At 39.4% G+C, this 19,665-nt stretch overlaps 1 protein-coding gene across 2 annotated transcripts; it reads left to right on the top strand.

Annotated features, from left to right (window-relative positions):
• Positions 1-215: 215 nt before the first annotated feature.
• Positions 216-18,489, top strand: CHURC1 (churchill domain containing 1). 2 transcript variants are annotated; one of them, XM_070418379.1, is made up of 4 exons: positions 216-323; positions 6,780-6,915; positions 9,163-9,233; positions 16,126-18,489. In XM_070418379.1, the coding sequence occupies exons 1-4, from the start codon at positions 285-287 to the stop codon at positions 16,216-16,218; spliced, it is 339 nt and encodes a 112-aa protein (XP_070274480.1). In that variant the 5' UTR covers positions 216-284; the 3' UTR covers positions 16,219-18,489. The 2 variants fall into 2 exon arrangements, with proteins under 2 accessions (XP_070274480.1, XP_070274490.1); XM_070418389.1 differs by lacking the exon at positions 9,163-9,233 and having other exon boundaries at positions 241-323.
• The last annotated feature ends 1,176 nt before the right edge of the window (positions 18,490-19,665 follow it).

Genomic DNA, 19,665 nt, shown 5'->3' with positions numbered 1-19,665 from the left:
GGAGCCTATTAGAACTTTGCTCAGCCCAAGATCCCTTTCCCTTTCCCGCCACTTGGTGCTCGTTCTCGCGCCGTTTCAGAAGTCCGAGCGGTAGCTCTCGGTTGTTGCATAAGAGACCCCGCCGTGCCCTGACAACAGTTGCTAAGGGGCGGGGACTTTGACTCAGTTCCCTGACTAAATCCTCCAGAGGCGAGTACTTAGGGCGCATGCGGCGATCTCTCAGCTCTCGCGAGGTTTCGCCTTCCCGGAAGTACTGGAGGACCTTCCCTGTTAACGGCAACGCCATGTGTGGGGACTGTGTGGAGAAGGAATATCCCAATCGGGTGAGCGAGTGAACGCCGAGAGCTTCCCGCTCCTTCGGCCCGAGCCCGGCCCCTGGGGCTTCTCATGCCCGCGGCTGGCCTTCCCCGTGAGGCCGGGCGCGGGGCGGGCTCGGCGGCTCTGCTGTTCCCAGGCCGGGCACTTGACGGCTGTGGCGGCCCTTCCCTCCGCCCCCGCCCTGTGGGTGACATCAGCCGTCATCCCGCTTCTCTTTCGCTGCAGGGGACAGCAAAGGAAACCCCACCGCCCTCAACCCAGTCGGCAGCAGACACCCCGTCCCTCCCCTGGTCTCACCCGCAGGCTTCATGGGATGAAGTTCCATTCTTCTTACAGAATTCTAGATCTGGAAGGGGCCTCTGAGGTCATCTCTTCCAACCCCACTTTGTAGATGAGAAAACTAATGCCCCGGAAAGGGGAAGCCACTTGCCCAGGTGCATATGTAGTTAGTATGAGAGCCAAGACTAGAATTTAGGTTTCACGGCTGTTAACCTTGTAAGTCTCTGTTCCTCTCACGCCCAGGGGCTTGCAGACTCGTTTACTCTCATTCAGCATTCATGGTGTACGTACTGAACTTCTGTGTGTGCGTGGCCAGATTACAGGGGGGTAGCGGAGAAGGAATAAGAGGCAGCTTCATTGCAGCCTAAGATCTTACCTTCTGGGGGAGTATGTGATTAACAAAAATTGAGTAGTACCGTCCATAAATGCTATTCAAGTTTAGAGAAAGGAGAGAGCAATAGGGGATAACATTGCTATCCTTCCCCCCGCCCCCAAAAGGACTTAAGTTGGGACTTGAAAGTTCGTTGTGACTAGGGTAGAAAAGAAGGAAGGGGGAAAATAGCAAAACAAGGATTCTTGTATTGGGTGAGAGGTAGGAAATCTCTAGTTTTCTTCAGTCTCCTAATATTTTGAGTAATATTTAGTCCTTTTATATAACAACATGGAAACTCATATGGGACAACCCCTTTGAAAAGAGGTTTAGCATTATCAAGTAAAGCTAAAGATGTGCATACTGAATGACCCAGCAGTTGCCATTCTACAGAAATAAAGGCATGTGGGTATGGTCCTGGACTTGTATAAGAATGTGGGTAACAGCATTGTTTATAGGAGTAGCCTGGCAAAGGGCGGTGGAGTCCTAGGATGGAACACAGTGAGTGAGCAGTGAAAGTGAACCAATTAGAGCAGTGGTTCTGAATGAGGAGTAATTTTCCCTCCTAACAGACATTTGGCAATATCTGGAGATATTTTTGGTTGTCACATCTGGGAGTACTACTGACACCTAATAGGTAGAGGTGTTATGGTGTACATTTACGTTTCACATACTTTTCTGTACCATATTCTATTTCATTTATACTTCTAAAGTTTAAAGAGACTTTTATGAATCCAATAATGAACACTGCATGTTACAGAGACCATGAGGGAGATACATTAAAGAGATTAGGTTGGATTCTTAAGAGTTGAGCTGAAGACTTAAAAATTATATTGCAGCTTCGATTTAAAAATTATATTGAGACTTCAAAGACTTAAAAATTATTTTGAGAAGTTTAGATTTTATACTTTAGGCATTGGACAACCATCAAACAAAATTGAACAGGGACATCTTCTGAAATCTGTTGCTTAGGAAAAGGAATCTTATAGCTGTATATTGAAATAACGGGATTGGGGAAATGTAAAAGGAGAGTCCCATAAAACATTTGGGGAGCCATGACAACAGTAGTATAGGCATGAAATAATGAAGACCGCATTTCAAAGAAAGCATTAACAGGACTCAACCAATTTAATGTAGGAGGGGAGAAGGAAAGAGCTATAGATGATCTCAGGGTTTTCAATCTAGGCAACTGGGAAAATTGGAATTATGATTATCAAAATTGAGGATCAAATAGTCATATTATTTTAATCATGTCTTATCCAAGGTTGAGAATGTAAAATCCAAGCAATCAAGTGAAAATATAAAGATTGCAGTTTGGGTGCAAGATTCAAACAGATGAGTCAGCCAAATTTGTCAAATGGAAAAGATTTGTTCTCTTAAAGAAAGAATGTATAGAATCAAAGATTGAGCTTCAAGGAATAAATTAGAGAGTGAAAATAGAATACAGTAGAGGAAGAAGAGTGGAAAAAGAATTGAGGTAATTGGAAAACTTAGGAAAGTGCCTTTCAAGCACTTTTCTCCAATTTTATTATGCTCTGAAGTAATTAAAGGGTTGTCATGAGGAAGAATTAAACTTTTCTTTGGAATTTCAGAAGGCAGAATTAGAAATAATTAGTGGGTGGGTGTTATGGGATTGTAGGTTTTGAATCAGAATAAAGAACTTGAACAGATTTTTAAAATGGAATAGGTAACCTTTAGAACAGCGGTTCTCAACCTGTGGGTTGCGACCACTTTGGCGGTCGAATGACCCTTTCACAGGGGTCGCCTAAGACCATCCTGCATATCAGATATTTACATTACGATTCATAACAGTAGCAATATTACACTTATGAAGTAGCAACAAAAATAATTTTATGGTTGGGTCACAACATGAGGAACTGTATTTAAAGGGCCAGAAGGTTGAGAACCACTGCCTTAGAAGAATTGAACTCTCTTCCTGATGTTCAGTAAGACTAATTGACCATTGGAAATCTCAAGCATCTTTCCTTGAGATTTTATTGAGTCATAGATATTTTTAAGGGCAGTAAGAGCAGAGCCACTTTTCTTGAGCTTAGCAAGGGAAAGAATAATAAGATGGTGGTAATAAGTATAGTCATTCAAAAAAATTGGCAGAAAAAAATAATGGATTAGCATATTGGAAGTTCTAAGTGTAGAATGAGTAGATAATAAATATCTAATTATTTATCTTTGTTTTCATAAAATTTTCTGGAGTTTTGTGATAGGTGTTTTTTGTAGACTAGAGATACACGGTAATGAATTTTTAACAGCTCTGGCCTACTTGCTTGTAATGTTTCACTGAGAACCTGAACTTTCCAATTTGATTTATGCTGTCAGTGTTTAGAGTTTACATTCTGCATACTTACAAGGTCAGATTACATGGATTAGCCACTTTGTATACAAGGTGTCTGTATTTATGGGTGCAGTCCTGTTCAGAGTTCTATTTACTTGAAATTGGTATTTAGAGCTTTATTCTCTTAAGACTGTTTCTAATTCCTTAATTTCTTGGAGTCCTTAACAGTCAGCTTTTATAGATTCAAGGCAGTCCTGATTTAAATCCAATCAGGACTACCTGATTTTAAAGACTACAGTAATCAAAAGAATGTGATAGTAGTGCATAGATAGACATATAAATCAAGGGAACAGAATAGTCAAAAGTAGACCCGCATATGTGTAGTCATTTGAGTTTTCTGCAAAGGTGCCAATGTTACTCAATGTGGAAAGGATAGTCTTTTTAATAAATGTTGCTGGAACAACTGAATATTCATAAGGAAATAAATGAAACCTGATTATTCATATCATATATAAAAATTATTTCAATATGATTGTAAACCTAAACCAGCAAGCTAAAACTATAGCATTTCTAGAAGAAAACATAGGAGAAAATCTTTGCAACCTTGGGGTAAACAAATATGTCTTAGAAGACAAGCACAAAAATAAGGGAAAAAACAGTTTGATAAATTGGACTTCAAGAAATCAAAACTGCTCTTCAAAAGACACCATAAAAATGGCAAACCAATGACAGGGAGAAAATATTTGTAACACATGTGTCTGATAAAGGATTTGTATCTAAGAGATATAAAGAAATCTTATAGCTCAATAGCTTATAACTCAGTAAGATAAACAACCTAACTTTAAAAAAATGGGCCTGCCCTGACCGGTTGACTGAAGGGTCTCAGATTTGATTCCAGTCAAGGGTATGTACCTTGGTTGTGGGCACATCCCCAGTAGAGGGTGTTCAGGAGGCAGCTGATCGATGTTTCTCTCTCATTGATGTTTCTAATTCTCTATCCCTCTCCTTCTCCCTTCCTTTCTGTAAAAAAATCAATAATGTATATATATATATATATATAATCTTTTTAAAAAATGGGCCCAAGACTTGAATAGGCACTTCATGAAAGAAGATACATGAATAGGCTCCATGAAAAGATTCTCATCTTCATTATTCACTAGAGGCCGGGTGCATGAAATTCTTGCACAGGTAGGGTCCCTAGGCCTGGCCAGCGATCAGGGCTGATCTGTGGGGACACCGGCGAGGCCATTCCCCCCCCCCACCCACTGGCACCCGCCTTGGCTGACCTAGGACCTGTGGGCTGGGGACAGCTCTTGCGTTGAGCGTCTTTCCCCTGGTGGTCAGTGCACATCATAGCAACCAGTTGTTTTGCCGTTCCGTTGATTGGCATATTAGGCTTTTATTATATAGGATAAGAGAAATGCAAATTAAAGCTACAATGAGATACCACTTTACATCATTAGAATGGCTAAAATTAAATATAAACATCTTACAATACCTAGTGTTGGTGAGAAGGTGGAGCAACTGGAACTCACACATTGCTGGTGGGAATAGAAAATGGAAAACCTGGAAACCATGTGGCAGTTTATTATAATGTTTATATATATTATTTTTACTATATGATTTGATTCAGCAATTCCACTTCTAGTGACTTACCCAAGAGAAAGGTGTGTGTCCACACAAGACATACATGAATCTTCATTGCTGCTTTATTCATAATAGCCGAAACCTGAAAAGAGCCCAAATGTCTGTCAACAGATAAATCCATGCAGTGATAAACTACTTGGCAATAAAAAGCAGCAAACTGCCAATCCATATAACAACAGAGGTGATTAACATGGATATTATGCTGAGCAAAAGAATCTGAATGCAAATGAGTATACTACATGATTTTGTTTATATACAATTTCAGGAGAGGCAAAATTAATCTCTAGAGATAGAAATCAGATCAGTGGATGCCTGAGATGAGAGAGGGGTTAGAGATAAACTGCAAAGCATAAAGGAACTTCCTGGGAAGACAGACATTTTTATATCTTGATTGGTGTAGTGTTTACATTGGCATGTATGTTTATTAAAAGTCATTTACCAATACTGTTACAATATGCGGATTTTATTGTATGTAAGTTAGAGTTGTGTGTTTTTTAAAAATATTTTTATTGATTTCAGAGAGGAAGAGAAAGATAGAAACATCAGTGATGAGAGAGAATCATTGATTGGCTGCCTCCTGCATGCCCCTACTGGGGATCCAGCCCGCAACCCGTAACAGGTCATGTGCCCTGACCACGCCCTGACCCGTGATTGAACCATGACCCTCTGGTTCATAGGTCTATACTCAACCACTGAGTCATGCCGGCTTGTTTTTTTAATCAAAGCAAAATACTTGTTCTTAATAGCTGGAAATTTATACTTTCATCTCAAGGCTTTCCCCCTTTTTTAGTAGTTAAGTCCATGTGCCTACGATTTAATGTCTTCAAACTGCATAGTTAGCTTGATTTCCCCCCATCAGAGTTCATCTCTTCCTTAATGCATAGCACCGAGGAGCTACTCATAAAGGAGAGGTTAATTTGTACAGGGAATCCAGGATAGCTTCACTGTGACATCACTTCAGCTGGGCCTTAATTCCCTGGTACTTCATAAGCTCTTTGAGAGAAGAAACATGTGACTCATCCTCAACTTCTCCACTATGCTTTGCACAGTATCAGGCACTCAGCTACATTGGAGAAATGTTTATTTGAATGTTTTTAAATCACATTAACTATTAAAAATACTCTTAAGTTTGCTGGTCAGAAATGAGATTGAAGTAGGTTATTTATGAAATGACTCTTAGTTGTGAACAGTTATTAGTAAGCCTTGAACAAAGACTTCCCCTGAGCCAGGAGCATAAATTGTTAGTTTCTTGGTGACGAAGCAGAGCTCTTTCTCTTTGAATTGCCATGGTGTTAGTCTGATGAATTGCAGAGTTTATCTCCTCTGCCTAAATCACATATATTCTTTAGGACTGACATCTATAGAGCTAAGAGTCTATTTTGTTTGTTTATGTTACGGTATTTTTAAGGCTTCAGAAAATGCTGTTTCAACAATCAACTGAGCATTGCAGTGTATAAGATCATTTTTCTTATTGGCTCAGTGTTTTCATTTTGATTGAATTTTAATTCTAATTTTATGATAAGATACCTCATTTAATATTGTTTGCTATTATGTTTCTTTAATTTTTTCTTTTCATATTTTATATTATTAAAGCTTCATTAATTGTTTCTGAATATCCATTTGCATTTATTTCTCTTAAACATAGTTGCATATTTCAGAGACTTACAGCTCTAACACCATTTCAGTTTTATTTACCATGAATAGCACATCTAGAGGAAAAAATAATAATTTCAAAAATTAATTGGTTTTGCCTTCAAGCAAGTACATTTTGGTGCTTTTTTTTTTTTTTGCCTTTAGAGATTTAGAATCTATTAATTATTTTCACCAAGGATTTTAAAATATAAGAAAATTAAATTACTATTTTTATTATTTTAGGGTAACATTTGCCTGGAGAATGGATCTTTCTTGCTGAACTTTACTGGCTGTGCAGTGTGTGGTAAGCGGGATTTTATGCTGATCACAAACAAATCCTTGAAAGAGGAAGATGGAGAAGAAATAGTTACCTATGATCGTAAGTAGACCCTTTTTTTGTTTGTTTTGTTAGTCCTCATCTGAGGATATTTTTCTATCGATTTTCTATTGGTTGCCTCCTGCACCTGCCCCACCGTGGCCAAGGATTAAACCTACAACCCAGGTACATGCCCTTGACTGGGAATGGAACCCGTGACCCTTTGGTGCAAGGGCCGACGCTCTAACCACTGAGAAACACAGGCCAGGGCAGTGGCCCTTTCTTTTCACGCAAGTCTATTAGCAGATATTGACTTTTGGAAGTTGATATGTTGTGTGAAGTATGATGAGGCCTGTTTTAATATATTGCAACACATAGTTACTAGTTAGTCAGGTTTTTAAGAGAAAATTATAAATAGCACCTCATTTATCTAGCATCAGATATTCTACTTAAATGACTTTTGGAGATAACTGAAGCTTATGATTCAGGCACCATTTTTGTTTGTTTGTTTATTTTTAAAGCCTTTATGCCTTCTGAGACAAGATATAGAGACTTTATTTTTTAACCTTAGGGTCATCCATGTGTTCATTTTCCACTGTACGTCGTATAATACAGTGATGTCCTCCTATAGCTATTAAAGTGTTTAGGGTTGCTTGCTTCTGTTTTACACTTTATCTTAGCCAAAAGGCCGAGAAGCCATGTTTGCCCTTATTTTAAATGTCTCTGAGTTCTATGGTCTTGTTTCTCCTTTCAAAGCTTTTTTTGGTCTCCTATCTCACTATCAGTCTGCTGTGTCTTTTTTTTGTTTTTTAACTTAGGAGCCACTCTTTTTAAAAACAAACATGTTTTAATTAATTGTAGAGAGAGAGAGAAACATTGATTTGAGAGAAACATCTATCTGTTGCTCCCACCAGGGGTTGAACCCACAACCTGGGCATGTGTCCTTACCAAAATTGAACCAGCGATCTTTTGGTGCATGGGACGATTCTCAGCCAACTGAGCCACACAGGCCAGGGCCAGTCTGTTGTTTCTTTTGCTGCTGTAAATATGCTCCCTGTATATGCTGCTCCTCATCCTCAATAATGGGAAACCAAACAAATAAACTATGGATAATTCTGCGATTGGCTCTACAAAGTTCTATGAATAAATTAAGTATATGTACACTTTAGTGCCCAGATATTTTAGCAAGTAGTTACACTGTTCAGATCTCCTTTTGGCTTGTGTCCTAGTTCTTTGATATGTTCTGAATATATAAGGAGTAAATATACAACTAATGATATTTTGCAAGAGGGGTATAAAAACACTAAGCCTTTAGAATAGAGTCAGACTATCAAAACATTTTTCTAAATTAGAAGAATCTTTTTCTTTCTTTTAGATATAATGTTTTAAACTCAATTTCCTTTCAGGTAGTAAGTCATAGTGGTTAAGAGCAAGGGTTCTAGAGCCAGAATGCTTGGTGTTGAGTTCTGGTTCCAATACTTGCTAAGTCAGTAGTCGTCCTAGTTATATAACTACAGTATGCGTTTGTTTCCTTATCCCTAAAAATTGTATCTACCTCTTTGAGTTTTTGAGAACATTAAATGGATAAATAGATATAACATATTTAAAACATTATCTGGCACACTGTAAACACTCAATAAATTATAGTTATTATTATCATATTGTTTTGTTCTGTTAATCCTCACCTGAGGATATTTTTCCATTGATTTTTTAGAGAGAATGGGAAGGAGGAGAGAGAGAGAAACATCTATGTAAGAGAGACACATTGATTGGTTATCCTCCCGCTTGAGCCCTGGCCAGGACCAGGGATCAAGTCTGCAACCGAGGTACATGCCCTTGACCAGAATCAAAACCAGGACCCTTCAGTCCTCGGGCCCATGCTCTATCTACCGAGCCAAACTGGCTAGGGCTATCATATTGTTTTTACTAGAGTATTTTTTTTACCACTAGATTTACTTTAATGTCTAGCATTAGTTGTTTATTTATGACTGGTTGTCATAGCACAATTTCTATCATTCCAGAGAATAAAAGCTTTTATATAGTTAGATAGGTCTAGCTGGTTTAAAAAACAGCCTTACATATCTGTTTACTGATTACCTTAGAGAGCATTCGATGGGAATTAATATGTGCACATTGAGTGTCTGAACTTAGGCTCTTAATTATGTAGTGTTTTTATGTCTCGAATTCTGGATTTCTTATCAAGGTAGATGTTTTAAAGCAATACCATTGCTGAGAGTAGACATTCTACTGCCATAAGACACCTTCCAGGACTTAATTATTTAATATCTAAGTCTCTCTCTGTTTTGGCAGATCTGTGTCAGAATTGTCATCACGTAGTAGCCAGACATGAATATACATTCAGTATCATGGATGAATTTCAGGTAAATGTATAACTATGGGTATGTTATTGGTGGGGGAAGATAAGAGAATCTTGAAAATCTGGATATAGTTTTCATAAATGAAGTACTAGCGAATATTAGAAGAGACCATCCCTCTCTTCTACCTGTGTAACTTGAGAAACTTTAGATGTGGGTGGATCTGCTCAAACCTGTCTTCACAAGAATCAGAAATCAGAGTGTGTATTTTACAGATGATTTCTCAGTCCTGTCATTTTTATGAAGAACATTACTATGAGGTTACTGTTGTGTATCTTTTTTCTCTACGTAGTTATATGATTGCATAATTTTTGGCTTTGAGTGTTGGCCCACCCACTGCCATCATACTTGCTGGGCATGGAAATTGTGATAAGGAGGTTTTCCCTAACAGGCATGTAGAGTTGAGCAATTCTGTAGTCTCCATTGAGTAAGACATTTTAATATTATTTGGTAGGTAAAATAACAAAATGGATGTATCAAGGTTGGAGGAGAGACGTTGAACCACTCTTAGGACAGAGAATAGGGATTTACAGAGAATAAGGATTAGACAATTGTCAGAGCATGCAAAGAATGCAACAGAATTCTACAGGTTCCTGTAGGCCTGAAGTAGGTCTAAAGGTCAGGAAGGAAAGCTGGACTGTGCGGGAGAGCCAAGGGCACACTTTAACCATGAGGACATGCTGCAGCCTGCGTCTGTCCCTCACTGTCTCCATTTTCAAGCCTTCAACTTGAGTTACTTATTTAGTGTGAACTAAATGTTCATCCGTAGGATATAAGTATTAGGTTAGCGCTTTTAACAGGCAAAGGAATTTTTTTTTAAATCCTCCAGATTTGGGTAGTAGTATAATTAGGAAAAAATAAAATCTTTCATAATAGAATATTATAAAATAGTATAACCACTCTCATTCTTATTTTAGTGTGCAAGAAAACACTTAGTCACCTGTCATAATCTGGTCCAATATATTGTGCTTATAAATAAATAGCATCCTGACCGCATCTCCTCAGTATCCAAAAATTATACCTCAAAAAATATATATATATATGATATATGTAACTGAGGCCGAAATCGAGATTTCAGTGAATGAGCAGTGGCCAGATAGGGGAACAAGCAGGTCATGAGCTTAAAGGAGCAGCTCCATGCTTTCATGGGAGGAAAGGAATGCTTGTAGCTATTTTCCAGAAGCTCCTGAAGGACCTGAGAGCTTTTTAGAGTTCTTAAATGGATATTGAGATTGCTTGTTCATGCCCTAATTGAGCCATTGTATATTGCTGCCACGAGACCAAACTCAGGTTGATTTTCCTTTATGACTGGATGCAGCCATGTTCAAAGCTGCCCTAGAAATTACTCTGTGAAAGGAGGATGGTTTACTGTCACAATGCCCAGATAGTGTGAAATTCTCTTGAAAAAAAATCTCTTAGACTGGACTCTTGATCTCCAGTGTTCTCTCCCCCAGCATCCACTTTCCCCCTCTCATATGTGAAATTCTGCCATCAGACTACCTCACTGGCCCTTCATAGCTCACCTTTAGCTACAGTATAATGTCCAAACTCCTCTTTCCAATGTTCTTGCTGGGCAGTGGCTTCACTTTCTCTAGTTTCCCACTGCTCTCCTCATGTGCACCACACATAGCACTGACCTTAGACTTCTTCCTGCCCTCCTGTTACAGCGGGGAGTTTCTTTTCCTCTGATGCTTACCCCTGCCATTTCTTCAGGAGTCTCGTGTTACCTTCTTTCTTTAGCATACTCTTTTTTTCCATGGGACTTAACATTGTGTACATTCAATATACTCTCCTTCTTTATTTGTTAAAAACAAACTCTTTTATTTTGCTTAGCTCCCTCTTTGATGCATCCTCTCATCATCTTTCCTTCCTTTTGCATTATTATTTGAATAGGTTTATATCCTGCTTCCCTTATTTCTCTATGTTCCTCTTAACCACCTACAAACTGGTTTTCATTTTCACTTTTATAAAACTCTTCTCTCATAGGTTTCCCAGAATAGTTCTTACCTCTTTTAGCATCTCTTCTGATTCTGGTTTTGTTAACCATTGTTGTCTTTTTAAAGTATTGCTTCCCTTAGGTCCATATTGCTAGACTTTTTAAATTTCTTTTAAATCATTTAGCTGCTCATTTGCTTTTTCTCTGGTTTTCTTTCCTGTTTTCCCTAAGCTTTGGTGTCTGGCCTAGGACCTTCTCTATACTCCATCAAATAGAGAGCACACTCTGTCTCATTTTAAAACCTATCAGATATCTTCCAAATCTCCTTCTCTGAGCCTAATATCTTTTTTTTTTTTAAATCTTTATTGTTCAGATTATTACATTTGTTCCTCTTTTTTCCCCCCATAACTCCCCTCCTTCCAGCTCCCACCCCACCCTTCACCCTCACTCCCCACCCACTGTGTTCATCCATAGGTGCATGATTTTTGTCCAGTCACTTCCCGCATCTCCCACACCCCTTTTCCCCCCAAGAATAGTCAGTCTATTCCCTTTCTATGTCCCTGATTCTATTATAATCACCAGTTCATTCTGTACATCAGGTTATTTATTCACTTGATTCTTAGATTCATTTGTTGATAGATGCATGTTTGTTGTTCATAATTTGTATCTTTACCTTTTTCTTCTTCTTCCTCTTCTTAAAGGATACCTTTCAGCATTTCATATAATACTGGTTTGGTGGTGATGAACTCCTTTAGCTTTTCCTTATCTGTGAAGCTCTTTATCTGACCTTCAATTCTGAATGATAGCTTTGCTGGATAAAGTAATCTTGGTTGTAGGTTCTTGGTATTCAGCACTTTGAATATTTCTTGCCATTCCCTTCTGGCCTGCAAAGTTTCTGTTGAGAAATCAGCTGACAGTCGTATGGGTATTCCCTTGTAGGTAATTGAGCCTCTTTCTCTTGCTGCTTTTAAGATTTTCTCTTTGTCTTTTGCTCTTGGCATTTTAATGATGATGTGTCTTGGTGTGGTCCTCTTTGGATTCCTTTTGTTTGGGGTTCTCTGCGCTTCTTGGACCTGTAAGTCCATTTCTTTCTCCAGATGGGGGAAGTTTTCTGCCATTATTTCTTGAAATAGGTTTTCAATATCTTGCTGTCTCTCATCTTCTGGCACTCCAATAACTCTGATATTAGTCCGCTTAAAGCTGTCCCAGAGGCTCCTTACACTATCTTCACACTTTCGGATTCTTTTTTCATTTTGCTTTTCCAATTGGGTGTTTTTTGTCGAATCTTTGGTTTGATTCTTGTGCTCCTCTGGTCTGCTATTGGGTATAATATTCTTTATTTCAGTCCGTGTATGCTTACTTTCTAATTTCTTTATCGTAGCATCGAGGGTCTCATTAGTTTTCGTGAGGCTCTGCACAAATTTATGGCAAGCCCTCAAAATTGCGATTCTTAGCTCCATATCCTCCATTTCTGTCATGTTTTTTTGTCTCCGCATCTTTTATGCTTTCTTGGTGCACCCCCTTGTGGTCTCTGTGCGCAGTCTTGTTCTAGCCAAGCCTTAATTGTTGTAGTTAACACTAGAGGGATTTGACCACCAGGTCGACTGGCTGTAGGAATCAGCTGTTTGGAAAGCGTCTGTCTTCTGGGGAGGCGCTAGTCCAGCCCTTGCCTGAGGCGATCGGCAAATGGCTGTGCGCAGGGTTTGGGCGGGGCGGGCTCAACAGGGCGGGGGGAGGGAGCAGCTATGGCCGCTCTCAGTCCGTCCCCAGGGGCTCTGCCTCTCTGTCCCAGCAATCGCTGCAAACCTCGGAGGGGCCGTAGCCAGACAGTCCCGCTTCTCCCGTTTGAGTCTGGGTCCCTAGAGACTCGCCCGGATCTGTAGCCCAGAGTCTGAGACTCACTCCTGAGTGAAAACGACAACCGCGCCCTCAGCCACCAGCCCGCTTTGCGCGCGCACCACCTCACCACCGCTCCACCGTACCTTTAAATTTTCCACACTGCGCCTCCTCTGTGCATCGGAATGATGTTGTTTTTGCTTCTAGTTGAAGAGTCTCTCCTCAGCCAGCCTTCCTGTGGTTCTGGTTGATGTCCGTTCCGACTTTTAGTTGTATTTTTGAAGTGGTTGTTTACGGCGGCAGTCTCCGGTGTTTACCTATGCCGCCATCTTCCTTCCCCACCCGCCTATTTTTTCTGAGCCTAATATCTTACCTGCCCTCTTTTTTCCTCTGTTTCTCTTATTTTTGCTCCATTGCCAAACCTTGTGTCAAGGACAATAACCACTCAAACCAAATTACTGCAGCAGCCCCCAAACTGTAGTTCTGCACTCTGCCTCAGTTAATCTTCCTTAAGCAATATCACCCTGTCGCTCCTCTGCTACTGCATAGGCATATGCTGCTCTTTTTCATATCACTGTCCTTATTCAGACTTTTTCCTTGACTGGTGCCTTTCTCTACCTTCAAGCCAACTAAATATTACCTCTTTTAAGCTGAGTTTAAATTTTATCTCCTTGCTCTTGACAGTTCAGCCCATACTTCTTTCTCCTTTTTCTGAGCACTTCTTGTACCTATAGCAGGCCCTGTAGGTCTTCATTCTCAGCTGCTGTGACTTAGTTTTCTCTTCCCCACCTTATTCAGCCTCAGCTTATTCCGGCAGTGGTTCAGGTTCAAAGTGCAATGCCTACCATTGATAATGTATTGTTTTGTTTTAAATGTCTTATAGGAATTTTAAACATAATAAAAAATAGGCAGAATAGACTATTAACCTCCATTACCCAACTTTAATTGTACCTCACCATTCCCATGTCTCCCCACAGGATAATTTTGAAACAAATTCCAAATGTATCACTACTTCTACAAATATGTCAGTATGTATTCCTGTTTGTAAAGCAACCACAATGCCATTGCTAAACAAAGAAGATTTTCTGAAGGCAAGAATAGAGGGGAAAGTAGAGACAGAAGTACAGAGTTGGTGGAATACATTATAAGTGATTACAGATATTCTTTATTTTTTATATCACCCTAAAAGCCATTAAAATGACTGTGTGTTTGCCCCAGGACACAAGAGGGGACTGTGAGATTGCTTTCTGTTCCTCTGTGGTCCAGGGAGGAGAGGCCTTGGAGTCAGAATTAATATATAGTGACAGAGAAAAAGGACTTCTGTGATCGGACCTCAGAATAAGCCAGAGGATCTGGTCTCCCCCAAAGGCTATTCTACCCACTCCACCCTTCCTTCCAAATCTGTGCCCTTTGGCTTTGCCCAGGTGGAGCCTTTGAAGGTCTCCATGAATAACTGGGAGGAATTCTTATTCTCCCAAGTTGGCTAGTTTTGGTAAAAGGTTTCCCAATCCCACCACATTCCTGGAAGCACATGGAGATATGTTTCTGGCACTCCAAGGTAGAATTCTAGACATATTTTCCCACAGAAGTGCTGCTATATATGGTTAGAATCTATAGTACTTGTACAATATAAATTTAAAAGACTCCCTGGAGTTCCTGGGAATCTGTCGGGTACAACTACTTCTGTGGGAAACTGCTTTTGAATTCCTAACAGTTGACCTACAATGAAATTTGGAATACAGACTGCCTATAATCAATCTTTACAAATTATACCATATGCTAGGTGTGTGTTTGTTTTTTCTCCCAAATTAGGTTGTAAGTTTTGCACGGTCAGTTTTGTCCTTGCCTTCTTTCATGTCTACCAGTGTTTCTTGCACTAAATAAAAACTTGTCAATGGATAGATTGGTTGAAAACTCAGATATTTATCTAGCTTCACAAATAGTCCCATTTGACTTTATTACCCTTTTCTTCTTCATTTCAGTGGGAGGCTGACATCCTACTAGTAATGTCCAGTGGGTGAAAGCAGAAGTATTTGAAGGCAGTAAAAGACCTTGGAGAGACTGGATTTTTATTTTATTTTTAATTCATGGGACTTTCATTTGTTTGCTGAGGTCTAGCCTCTATTTATTTCGACAGTGTGTGTGGAGTAGACTTTAAAATTACATGTAGCCTTTAAGAAACAGTCCACTGCACAGTTAAGCTCCCTGCCGAACTCACTAGAAGGAAATGGAAAGGCAGCTGCCTGGTTCTGAGTCTTCATGCTGCAGTCGTTGTTTGTCTCTGTGGCCCTCTCTCTAGTGACTGTCCAGACCCTTGGAACACTAACTGCCTTGACTGATCCGTTGCCAGACAGCTAGCATCTCAGTGTCGGGTGCAGAAATACGTGTAGATTTGACATCGATTTTGTTTTCCCAAAGAAGATAAAGGTTTTTAAGCAAAAGGTTTCAAAGAAATGTTTCTGTAGTTTATGAACATATTAAATATTCTAGAAAGGGACCTCTATTAGAACAGGACTTTGCCCTGAGGATTTTTGCTTGAAACAAAATCCCTTCTGTCACTAGTCTGAACATTTGTTAAACCCAAGAAACATAAAACTCTCTAAATCAAATTCCAGATAACTGACTATCTAAATATGAGGCATGCTTGACGTACTAGTGGATTTAATATAATTTTTTATTTTCTTGGGGTAGGTTAAATAGCTTTTTTGGTTTAGGAATTTTCTCCCTTGTTTATTCTTTTAAAAATCATTTCTATTGCATATTAGTGTTAAATATCCTAGAAAGGAACATCTCTATGATCAGGAATTTGTCCGTAGGGGCCCACACTCAAATAGCAGCACTAACTAAGCCCAATATGTGTGTTTTTTAAGTCCAAGAAATGGCCATGCATTTCCAAGATGGCATTCTTGTATTCATAGTAAATAGAGCATCAGCGTGTATTCAGTTTATATAAACAAAAGGCTATGGGATACACAGAATAAACCTAAGACATTGTTTATAGGTGTTGAAATTGACCTAACTTAGAAGAAGAATATCCACGGCAATGTAGAGAGCAGCACCTGAGTAAGTCAGGAAGCATCTTTCTCCCTGTCCCTCGCGGTAATGATGCACTTTATCTTGTTCTAGGAGTACACCATGCTGTGTTTGTTATGTGGCAAAGCTGAAGATACTATCAGCATTCTCCCTGATGACCCCCGACAGATGACTCTGTTATTCTAAGGACCCTTCTGCAGTTCTGTAGAACTAGGTTGTGTTGGTTACAATACTGCAAACCTGATGGTTTGTCTTAGTTTATAATGGAAATGATTTGCTTATTTGTTTCTGCTTAGACTTACCTATTCTTTGAAAGAAAAGAAGTAATTTGGGGGAATTACTGTTCTCTAGAGCTGAGCTCTTCTGCCAAAGTTCCCAGTTCACATTGGTGCAGCCAGAATGAAGCATCTTTGTTAGTGCTATGTGGCTAAAAATAATTAGAATGGGAAAACCTAATGCTAGATCTTGGTTCCAGTAAAAGGAAGCAGGGCTCCTTGGAGAAATGACTTACTCTAGGATTAGGGCTATAAATACTCAAGATGAGCCGGGAGCATCTTGTGCCACAAAAAAAAGAAAGTGCTCAGAAAAAAATCACAATGGTGGGGGATGCCCGAAGGACAGAAGAGCCAAGTGAAGGAGCTCCCAGTAACCAAAGCTGAAACAATTGGAGTAAAAAGTTAAGTAGCATTGGATTATAACCCAAACTGTAATATAAATATTCATGAATCCATACTGACATAAATAAATGATTGAATAAGTAAATATATACATTACGATAGCAGATCTCCCATGCAAAAGATTTTCAAATAATGTATGTAGATACTCCCCACTCCTTAAGTGTGAGTGTGTGTGTTGACTTCCCTCCAGAGTATAGTATTGAAAGGGGACAAACACTAGCCCGGATCAAGGTGAACATCATTGGTGATCGGCCATGTGATAGTATGATGTGATGAGAATGGCACTTTACCTTTATAGTATCCTCCCCAAAAACCATAACTCCAGTCTCATCATTAGAAAAACATCAAACAAATCCCAGTTCAGGGATACTCTACAAAATACCTGACCAGTGCTCCTCACAACTGTCAGGTCATCAAGATAAGGAAGTCTGAGAAACTGGTTTACTCTAAGTAAGTAAACAACTACCGAATGTAATGTCATATCCTGAATGGCATCTTACACCAGAAAAAGGACATTTGGGGAAAACTGGGGAAATCTGCATAAAGTGTGGACTTTTGTTAATATAAATAGAATGGTTTCTTTTGCTCCAAAGGAATCTAAGACTATCTTAACTTGCATAGTTGAAAGAACACTGGGTGTTCTAAACTGGCATTTAGGCCCCTCTGCTATTTGGTAGCAGCACAATCGTTAAGCAAAGCATTACTCTATTTTTTATTGTCCCCCTTTTAAAAAAATTGGTCTAATAAGAATTGATATTATATATCCTGCACAGTATTATTGAGGGATCCAAATGAATAATGAATGTAAAATGCTCTGGAAAGCATAGAAAGAACTAGATACAAATGAGATGGCTTCAGTTAGTTCTCAGTGTGAGACCAAACTTAAAAGGGTTAGGCATTAGAAACAAAATTGTTTCCTCTTCAGATCTAAGAGACTTAGGCATTCTGGACTAAAGCTTTGCTTGTAAGAAAAAAAGGTGAGCAAAATGATCATTATTGATACCAGGGAAAAGCTTTGTTATATAACAGGGATAATAAAGGCTGAGGTTTATTGAGTCCTTACTTTGTGGCAAGGCCTATTTAAAAAAGCACTGATTTAATCCTCATTCACAGCTCCATGAGGTAGGTACTATTATTAATCCGATTTTAGAGCCAAAGAAACTAAGCACAAGAAGTTGAGTAGCTCACTCAGGGCCACACAGCTAGTAGTCACCCCCTCTCAGGAGCACTCAGTACACATGAAGTAGAGGGCCTGGCAAGGTCAGGGAGAGTCTGAGAATATCGGTTACCGCCCTCTGAGAGACCAAGGCATGTCAGACCAAAATTTATTATTTGAGAAAGCTCAGTTAGCTGCGCCTTAGGAATCAGTTGTTTTATTCCTGGAAAATATTTTCCACTTACTGCAAATCTATATCTGACCTGCTGAGGAAATCATTTGGTGAAATGAATCCAGAAAGTAGAGAAAGTGCTTCATTACTTTAAATAGCACTAAGTCCGTAACAGCCTCTGAATCGTCCCTTTTTGGGGTTTGAATGCTTCCAACTTAATCATTTGGAGCTCAAGAGTACAATTTCACATGCCTCCACTGATATCTTCGTCTATTGCAAGATGTATAATTATTATCTATTTTGAACTAAATATACTACAAAAATTTAAAACATGAAATCCTATCCATATATTTTATTATTTTACCAACATCATGCTGTGTTTTGTGATACTTTCTTTTTCATCTTCTAGAATTTTTCTCTGGATCTAAAAGAATAAAGACCTTTTGAACCCAGTTCTACTGAGTCTATTTTTCTGTTTAAATAAAGAGGAACCAGGCAAAAAGCATCAGTCTTTTTTTACCTTCCTACCCTGAGATACAAGAAGGACAAGGCTTCACCTATAGGTGTAATTGGGGGTGTGGGCGTGTCCTGTCACCTCATTCTTTCTCTATTTGCCCATGAGGTACAGATCTGGGTCTGCCTAGTTCAGATCTTGGAGTTCAAAGCTCAGTATGTTTATTGTGTTGATTTAGCTAGCTCTGTCTTTCTCAAGTTGTTCTGGGTTCTCCCAATACTAATTAATGGATACATTATATAGTCTGGGCACAAGCAGATATGGTTTGTTACTTGTAAGTTATCACTAAAAATATACATGTTCACTCTTCTTTATTTCAGTGTATCAGCAATCCTTTCGGTTTTATTCTTTTGTGAGCAAGGTTAAGTTATTGACTTCATTTGAGGCTCTCGGCTTTAACATGTGTATTTCTTGGCTGTAAAACAAGCCTCTATTGTGAGAGACATTATGGTTGGGGAGAAAGGAAATCAAGACCCTGGGTCTAGAATTAGCTTTGCCACATGCTCATGGTGGGAGGTTAGACAATTCTCGTATTCTATCTGTACCTTGGTTTCTTTAATGAAAGAATAGAAATAAGCATGCCTCCTTCATGGAGTTTTTAAATCAAATGATATAAGTGCAAGGTTTTTAGGTTGTACAGTGTGGGGTGAATAGGCAGCTGTCAGTGGTCTTTATGAAGAAAATGAGATAGAAGGAAGCAGTGATGTCATGGTTAAGACTAGGGGCTTTGGAGTCAGGCTGACCTGGGTTTAACGTTCAATTCTGCTACTCTGTAGTCCTTTGTCCTTGGCAGGTGTCTTACTCAATTACCATTTATTTATATTGTTGACAGTATTACTTTCATCTCTTTAAATAGAGATAAAAATTCCTCGTAGGGTCAATATGAGGATTAATTAGCCTAACCCCGTGGTCGGCAAGCTGTGGCTCGCGAACCACATGCGGCTCTTTGGCCCCTTGAGTGTGGCTCTTCCACAAAATACCACGTGTGGGGGCACACGTACAGTGCGATTGAAGCTTCGTGTCCCATGTGCAGAAGTCAGTATTTTGTGGAAGAGCCACACTCAAGGGGCCAAAAAACCGCATGTGGCTCGCGAGCCACGGTTTGCTGAGCCGC

Source organism: Myotis yumanensis, unplaced genomic scaffold (genome assembly GCF_028538775.1).
Source record: "Myotis yumanensis isolate MYYU_CA2020_CCGP unplaced genomic scaffold, mMyoYum1.0.hap1 SCAF_1, whole genome shotgun sequence".
NCBI classification, from domain to species: Eukaryota; Metazoa; Chordata; class Mammalia; order Chiroptera; family Vespertilionidae; genus Myotis; species Myotis yumanensis.
Note: the sequence above shows the minus strand (reverse complement) of the source record. Positions and strands in the feature narration are given on the sequence as shown.

Excerpts from the sequence above, each read along its gene's own strand:
- CHURC1 (XM_070418379.1), top strand. The coding sequence starts at position 285 with ATGTGTGGGGACTGTGTGGAGAAGGAATATCCCAATCGG. Across the intron at positions 324-6,779 it reads AGAAGGAATATCCCAATCGG|GGTAACATTTGCCTGGAGAA; the intron begins GTGAGCGAGTGA and ends TTATTATTTTAG. Across the intron at positions 6,916-9,162 it reads AGAAATAGTTACCTATGATC|ATCTGTGTCAGAATTGTCAT; the intron begins GTAAGTAGACCC and ends CTGTTTTGGCAG.